The sequence below is a fragment of the Sardina pilchardus genome, chromosome 14 (assembly GCF_963854185.1).
Source record: "Sardina pilchardus chromosome 14, fSarPil1.1, whole genome shotgun sequence".
NCBI classification, from domain to species: domain Eukaryota; kingdom Metazoa; phylum Chordata; class Actinopteri; order Clupeiformes; family Clupeidae; genus Sardina; species Sardina pilchardus.
In genome coordinates, this window is record NC_085007.1 from 11500304 (window position 1) to 11508839 (window position 8536).

The following is an 8536-nucleotide window of genomic DNA, read 5'->3' on the forward strand; positions in this document are numbered from 1 at the left end:
TGCCCATAACTCCAAATAATTCTGTGTCCCAAATAAAGATGTGCCGTAATTGTTTGCATGGAAAGAAACGTTTTGTGTGCTCCTGAAACTTACAAAATATCTTCTGCCTCTGTCATCCTAAGGTCTCCTCAGTAATAAGATACCTTCATAAATATGTTGACTGCAGCCAACTCAGTTTTTTTTTTTTTAAGTCTCATATGCAGCTCAATAATGAAACACCATTTTGCCAACCCATCCTATCTGTTAACTGAAGAAGTTTATAAGAAGTTTATAAATCTGAACTAGGCCTACCCTCGCTGTTAGGTTAGATCTGTCCAGTAGCCTACCCTTCCTTTCCCCTTTTCATGCTCTGTCACAACCGTCTATGGTCACAACACTGATTTGGCAATAATGTGAATATCTAACACTAGCTATTCGGACGATGTATCATGATCTGCATGTCATGATTAGTTTACAGTTGTGGTATTGCTGCCTGTTAGAAAAGAAAAACAGGAGGAAAGTGAATTCTCTACGTCGCTTTCCGTAGCCTATCGCCACGCCCCTTTAACAATTCCCGCCCCTTCCTTTCTGTAGTTGAATGACATCACAGCCTTTGTAGGCAGCCATTTTATCAATCGCGACGAGCTGAAAGTACTTGAAGGGATTAGATTTTCCCGGTTTTTCATAGTTATATTAATATACTTTCATTAAGACAGCAGGCGTAATGGAGACAGATGGTCTGACTGACTTCACCTCAGACGAGTGTCCAGAGGGATCTAAAATAAATGCAAGCAAAAATCAGCAGGATGACGGGTAGGTGCCCTGTATTTTTATGCCAGGTTAGCAACCAGAGCAACTGTTAGCTAGCAGCTAGTCTTCCATTGGCCTGCAGATTTTATTTGTTTAGTAACGTTACGTGTGATCTAGACGGTGACGATATTTTATACACAGTTTAAAGTGTGTATATCTGTTATATAGCATAAATTGGTGTTAATAGTCTAACGTTAAATGAATAGCGTTACCTGTCGTACACATGCTAATTAGCAGTCTGCGTAGTTGAGGAAGTTAGCTAACTAGCTTACGAGGGTGGCGTTAGCTAAGCTATCTGATATTGACAATGCAAGTGTCGTTACATTTGGTAGGAGATCACAACGTGTTTGTTGTTTTCTTAGTTGATGTCACTTTAGCTACTGCGCGTTGGAAGTCGGAGGTAGCTGCGATTGCTAACTAGCTGCATCATTAGGAGCCTACTGAAGCCTCCCTGGTAGTGAACTGAAAGCTAACTTAGAGCTAGCTTTCAAGTATCCCGGCGTTGTGTCGTTGTCAAGCAAGGTGAACGCAACATTGGTGCTTGCGAATTTGCATTCATCACCTGCTCCTAGACTTATGTGGTTTCATTGCCTTGAGTTACGTACGTAATTGTGCTTGTTTACTTGGGGTGTTGCGCTGTGATGGCATACATTCTGATCAGTAGTTTGTGAACATGGAGGCTAACATTAGTTGACCTCGTTAGCAAGACCTCAGCAATACCCGCACACTGACGTGGCTAGTTTGGTTCTGTTTGTGCAGATGTTGAGTTGTTGCACGCTTCACAAATGCCCTTGAAATACATACACTAATAGCAAATGTTTTATTATTTCCAGGAAAATGTTTATTGGTGGCCTCAGCTGGGACACCAGCAAGAAAGACCTTAAAGATTACCTTTCTAAATTCGGAGAAGTACTGGACTGCACGATCAAAACAGATGCTGTTACCGGACGGTCACGGGGTTTCGGATTCGTACTCTTCAAAGATGCAGAGAGCGTTGAAAGGGTAAGTAAGACAAGATGTTCTTTCAGGAATATCAGCATGCTCGTTTTTTTTAAACAGACAACATGGCCTGTTTTCTGCCTAACCGAATTTTGATCTTAGCCGTAGTTTGAAGTTGTTTCCAAGAACCGCTCACAGACTGACAGACTGTCACACTGTAGGTTTTGGAGCTGAAGGAGCATAAGTTGGATGGGAAGCTTATTGATCCCAAGCGGGCCAAAGCCATGAAGGGGAAGGAACCTCCTAAGAAGGTCTTTGTCGGTGGACTCAGCCCAGAGACAACAGAGGACCAAATCAGGGAATACTTCGGGACATATGGAGAGGTCTGTACAATTGTTTATGGCTATGTCTTGCATAGTATGTTGCATTTGCTTTAGTGCTTGGTAAATAAATGTGGGAGTTTTGAATGGTCTGGACGACTGAATTGAGTAAAGGTTGAAAATCTTGGAAATGTAATGTGCCAAGTTTGGATTGATCCTTGATGTGAAATTAACTGTGTTTTTTTGTAGATATGTTGATGAAATAGTGAAGGACTTCGTAAATGGTTTATATGTGAACGGATAGCCCTAAGGTGAACTTCATAAATGGTTTATGTGGACTTATGGCCCTATTGTCACCTTCATAGATAGAAAATATTGAACTTCCAGTCGACGCCAAAACAAATGAAAGGAGAGGATTCTGCTTTGTGACCTTTGTGGAAGAAGAACCCGTTCAGAAGCTCCTGGAGAACAGATACCATGAAGTCGGCCCAGGAAAGGTAAGACAGATACCCTAATGCTTCGCACAAATATTCATCTTCTCCGTGAAGGATGGTAGCCTGCCCTTAATCCTTTTTCCTACCAACCCTAGCTTGTATGGCAGAAATCTTCATATGACATTTGTATTGAGCAAGTGATATTGTGCTATCTCTATTTCGTGCCCGATACTGATATCACAACCCTGAGTATCTACTGATGCCAATAACAATCCGGGAAAGTCTTTCCCCTCTATTAAAGCAATCAGTCTGTTATAAATACATTTGCATAGATGCATGCTGGACAGTGATGTGCTCCGTCCAGTATACCTAACAATATATGTCTTACACAAAATTGCACATTTCTGCAAACATGGTTTATTATTCCTGTGCTTTACTAAGATGCAGAAAGTTCACAAATGAACATGTGAATAATATCAAAAGAAAATAAATATTCACATAATCAGCGCCTTTGTATTTAACATTCCATAGAACCTGGGCCCTCACCTCAGACCCTGTATGTGCGGGCCAAATATTCTTAAACATATGTTTTACCTATTCATTATTTTTCTATATCTGATCCATTATTTTTTACCAATATGAAACTTGTACTGTTCTTGAGTATCGAATTGACGCATCCTCATTTTGAAGGGGTGCATTAAATGCTGTTTAGAATTGGGATGCTGTTCATTGTCTCCATACATAGCTAGACCAATTGGTGAACACCTCATTTACTTTAACCATTGATTGTCTTTGATCTTCAGTGTGAAATCAAGGTGGCACAGCCCAAAGAAGTCTACAGGAAACAACAGAACCGGGCGGAGGGCAGAGGATACGGCGGTGGCGGCGGCGGCGGAGGCGGCGGCGGCAGAGGAGGTGGTTTCCGGGGGCGTGGTAGAGGTGGAGGTAGAGTATTGACCACCTTGGTCTTTCTTCCCCACCTCAATTAGCCCATTTCACAGTAGTTTGCTGAACTCCAGTGAATGATAGACTTGGCAGAGTAAAACAGGGTTCCCACGGTCATGGAAAAACCTGGAAAAGTTATGGAATTGTAAAATCCCATTTTATAGGCCTGGAGAAATCATGGAATTCAGTCAACTTTTGACATTTAATTTGGTCATAACTAGGGCATTCATTAAGTCAGATTTCTCTGCAAAGATATGAACTGGTGTGGGAGAATATACATTCTGATTGTATTCAGTATTGGTACTTTTCATAATTGGCCTCAATCGGTGGTATACAGTATGCAATTTTGTACTTGTAAAGTCTTGGAAATTTCATTCAAGGTCATTGAAAAATCATGGAAAGGTTTTGACATTTTGTCAGTGAAATTGGTTGGGAACCCTGGCTAAAGCATCTTCCTGTTGCTCCTCTACTATGTTGTAGTAGAGTGACTTTCGACGACACTGTTCACACCTTCAAACTCAAATCTTCAGCAAAGTTTTGAAAGGTTTGAAATGCCACATTTTGAATGAATCTGTTTGTTGACAATGGACCGCTGGCAAGCGGTGGAATTTGGTTTATACACTGGCAGCATAGTAGTGTGAAATGGGCTAATTGCTTATGTTAGAGCAAGTTCTTTTTGTTATGCTCTAGGGCTGCACGATTTGGGGAAATATCTAATTGTGATTTTTTCTGACAGATATTGCAATTGCTATTTTGATATACGACATCAAGGTTCAGTTCAATATGTTGTCATTCAATATGCTTTATGTTGGCCCGCTTCTGATTTGGTGAGCATGACTAGTGCATGAGAACCACAACACTCCTGTTAGGTGAGCTTCTCTGTCTGTCACTCAAGGAGGATGATTTGAATATAGAAACCATAGATGAAACCATTCGGACAGGTGCAAGCTGCATATTTATTAGAATTCTTTGCGATAAGTTAATTTTTAAGTAAATGTTTAGTGCAAATTGATATTTTGTTTAAAAATTGATTACTTGTGCTATGCATCTGCTTTCCTACATATTTACGAATGCAAGGGGTGGTAATTCCTTTGGCTGTGAAATATTGGGTGGGTGAGAAGCAAAGGGACAGGAAGTGTCTGTTAAACTGACCATTTCCTCTCTGTACGAAGGTCAAAATTACAATCAAGGCTACGGTAACTATTATGGCCAGAACTACGGAAGCTACGGCGATGGATACAGTCAGGGATACAATGGCTATACGGGCTATGATTACTCTGGCTACAACTATCAGAATTATGGATATGGCCAGGGTTACGATGACTACAGTGGTAAGCACTTGATAAATACTTTAACTTGTCTTTTGAAATGTAGCGTCACCGCTAACTGCTATTTAAGTCAAAAACTGATGTGCATATGTTTAATTGGCATTGTTTGGTTTATTGATAGCAATTAATTTTTTCTCTGGTTGATAACATGGTTACGTTGATTGTGATTGGAAAGTTGCAAGGTTCTGCATTTCATGATGCACCTTTGACTCTGTCTGTGTCTGGGTTTGTCTGACTTTGAAGTTTTAATGTGTTTCTCCAGGGCAGCAAAGCAGCTATGGCAAGGCATCACGAGAAGGCGGTAATCACCAGAACAACTACCAACCATACTGAGGGATTGTCTAGACCTGCTTAGATCATTTTATTTCCCTTGGTAAGATTCTGAACTAAGCTGTAGCTTTGGCCTGACCACAAAGATTTAAAGATCAATAGACACAGATAACAATTGGAATTTTATGAGACAAGCTTTACATCACATTTCTATTCCCAATGCCAAAAATTAAACTGAAATGTCTATAGATCTTTAATTGCTAATGCTGGTTTAGAGGTTTTGCCTCAAGTTTTCTTTTTTAATGTTCACTTATTTTGAAAGCTTTCAGGAAAACGTAAGCGTTTTTCTGTAGATTTCCTTTTCCGTTTTGTTTTCTTGGTCTTTTCCTCCTGCTTTTTAACAGGTGATCATAAGGATAGAGCATAGAGACTTGATAGCATTGTTAACAGGTAACGTACTGCTAATGGGCACAGAGTAAGGACCTATCCTTATTTCTCCTCTCCTTTCCTAATTCTGATATTGTACCTTGTTTGTACCTGCCAGCGGGAACTTCATTGCAGGCCGTGTGTCACCTGACCACAAATCTCTGGGCGTCGCACATAGCGGGCAGAGAGCCAGGCATGCACAAGAAAACGCTGTCCTGTGGTATGGTCTCTTCAACCTTCCTGTACCAGCGTTAATAAAAAACAAACAGACAGACAAAGAAAGCACACACACACAACCAAAAAACAGCATAAACTGAGAAAGGAAGTGACTTCTCTTTTTCAACAAATTTTCCTTAAAGTTGTTGTGGATGTTTTTGTTAACAATTTTTGTGAAATGGGTCTCTTACAGGGCTTTTAAATAATGAAATCTAAAGAGTGATTTCAAGATGTCATATTTTTTATTCTGCTCTTCTCTGTTTTATTTTAGTGTCCTTGTATTTCAGTTCTGGAACTTCAGAGGTTTTTAATTTCCTTTGTTTTGATTTCCTTAAATAATCCCCCTGTAAAATTGCATAAACTCATAATGCTTGCTTTTTCTTTAGAGCCCCTAGAGAACTCCAAATGATACATCATGAGCCTTTTTTTTGTGATTAATATTTTTTAAAGCGGTAATAATACATTTTAAAGATCATATGTAAACGCACATTACTGAGCCAAAAAAAGCTGACCGGAAAATCTACCCTTAGAAACCAACCTTGAGGGGTCTAATTGGTTTGAAATGTCCCTAAACTGATTGAGAAGTCAGTATCAGTGTAAGTGATCAGATGCACTCCTTTATGGTGAGGTTGTCCACCATAGTAGAGGAGCGGAAGCTTTTGCTGGCTGTTCTTTTGTTCTCCTTGCTTTCTTTCCTCCTGAATAACTGAAAGTTGTACATATGATCTTTAATCTGGTGAAGTACATCTTTCGTAGCTTAAAGTGGCAGCTCAAGAAGTGAACAGTCAAACAAGGAGATGAAGTTCTTTTCTTTTAAAGAAAAACTTCAATTAGACCTGGGTGACTGATCGAAGCCTCTGACTTTTGTCTTTTTTTCGTTTTCTGTTGCAGGTGGACAAGCTGACAGCGAGAGTGACTACCATTTGAAGGCAGCTTGTGGATTCCTATTCCCTAACGAATCAGTCTTCGCGTATTTTTCATGATAAAGGCCCTGATTTTCAGTTGTCCTCTGGAGATGGAAGACACGCTTTGTACATAGTGAGGATTTTTAGCATTTGTGTTTTTTTGTTTTGTTTTTTTTTCTCCTTATATGTCCTCTTGTGCTCTGTTGAAGGTGTTGTAGCGTTTGAGCTTACCTTATGTTCTTAAATCTGTATTCAGAAAGTGACCTTTTTGTTTCTGTTTTAATTTTCTCTGAGGTTTTGGATAAAGGGATCATTAAATCGAGGGTACCATACTGATGCGTTTGTTGTCTTGTTTGCGCCTGTGTGCCTGCCATTTTTTTATTATTATCTTTTTTATAATCAAGGCAGAAAATTAAGATCTAGGCCTTCTGGTTTTAACTATGACGTTTGGCAGATGTAGTTTAGAGAGAAATATTTAATTATTCACACACACAGACACACACCAACCAATATAGTTTTCATACCACTTTTACAAGTTCAAGTATTTGGGGAAACTAGAGTAGTGCAGTTGGCACATATAAATACTACTTGACTGAAAATATCCTGTTGCCAGTTAAACATTTACCACTTCATTCAGTATACCAGGGTTCATTGTGTCGTGTGTTTTCAGGACATTCAAAATAAAGAAAAAGACATTCTCACCAAAGGCCAAAACCTCTCATCTCTAGTGTAAGTGATTACTATAGACTTATTGGGAAGCTTTAAAATGCTTGTGGAAAATGAAAGGTATGAAAGATCAGAGCACAGAAATTTGCTTGATGTGAAAGCTGCATAAAATCACCCAATCACCTTGGGCTCAGTTTGCTACTGATACAGATGGACCCAAAATTGGTACGGCTAATCACCAATACTAAAACTATTCTGGCAGGTTGTAATTTCTGCATATTAACACTCCCTATCATGAACACGACATTACTGTCAAGCTGGGAAATCAGTGCCCTTTTAATATTACTTATGACTTTGTTTTTACAGTTTTTTCAATCGCTAACAAGCGCTTACCCATACTTCAGATGCTTTTTCTAAACTCAGACTCATACCTACAGAACACAATTGGCCAAATGGATCATTTTCCTCTCAAAAACACATTCCATGTTTGATAGAAAAACGATCCACAGTTTTGTTAAGAGGTATAGCCTGTCTGTTAAGAAAATGTAAGCATTGTGGAAATGTGTTCACTGACTGCATATTGTGTGAAAAGGACATGAAATGTCTGAATGGTATAGCCACAAAAGACCGATGCTGTGCTAATTGTGTTAAGAGTTTTGAAAATGTGACAACTGTTTGGACAAACTCCTTGTTAGCGATTGAAAAAAACCTGTAATCAATCAATAGTCTTACTGATTGACAAGCAACACAAGAGTACCCTGTCTATAACATGTATTAGAGTGGACTATTTTTTTGTACAGTGCAACCTTCACCAAACCACATGAAACATGGTGGTAGTTATAGACCAAGGGTATCCAATTAAACCTCAGCCAGGTCCAGTTATGGAATATTTTCTCAAGCAAAAGTCCAGAGTATCATAATGTTTAACGTTTTTGTGATTGTTTGTGTGCTGGGGTGGAAGTTGAATGTAAAAATATCTTAGCCACTGGCAAATCTTTGGTGAAACTTACCAGACACTCAATTACTTTGTGTCTAAAATGTACCAACCAATTTCATGTTTTCATCCCTGTGCGTGTGTGTGTGGTTGTATACAGACCCATGGCTGTGTATTTTTTCTTTGGCACCAGCACCACCTGGTGGAGGTGGTGCAGCAGTACACAGCTCTGTCTCAAGAGCTGATTTTACCTTTTTTTTAAAAAAAATTTGTTACCCGCATGGCCACATTTGCATCTAAAGTTCCATGTAGTTTGCTCATCAAAATGGTCGCAGACAATTAATGAAAGTTATATAGCCTTTAT

The 8536-nt window shown here is 39.3% G+C and overlaps 1 protein-coding gene across 3 annotated transcripts; it reads left to right on the plus strand.

The window, feature by feature from the left end:
• Nucleotides 1-592: 592 nt before the first annotated feature.
• Nucleotides 593-6904, plus strand: hnrnpdl (heterogeneous nuclear ribonucleoprotein D-like). Of its 3 annotated transcripts, XR_009941249.1 has the most exons (9): nucleotides 593-792; nucleotides 1623-1791; nucleotides 1950-2111; nucleotides 2414-2545; nucleotides 3286-3427; nucleotides 4600-4758; nucleotides 5018-5128; nucleotides 5570-5671; nucleotides 6559-6904. XR_009941249.1 is itself a non-coding variant. In XM_062553401.1 (8 exons), the coding sequence occupies exons 1-7, from the start codon at nucleotides 704-706 to the stop codon at nucleotides 5086-5088; spliced, it is 924 nt and encodes a 307-aa protein (XP_062409385.1). In that variant the 5' UTR covers nucleotides 593-703; the 3' UTR covers nucleotides 5089-5128; nucleotides 6559-6904. The 3 variants fall into 3 exon arrangements, 2 of the variants coding, with proteins under 2 accessions (XP_062409385.1, XP_062409386.1); XM_062553401.1 differs by lacking the exon at nucleotides 5570-5671; XM_062553402.1 differs by lacking the exon at nucleotides 5570-5671 and having other exon boundaries at nucleotides 594-792; nucleotides 3286-3397.
• Nucleotides 6905-8536: the final 1632 nt, after the last annotated feature.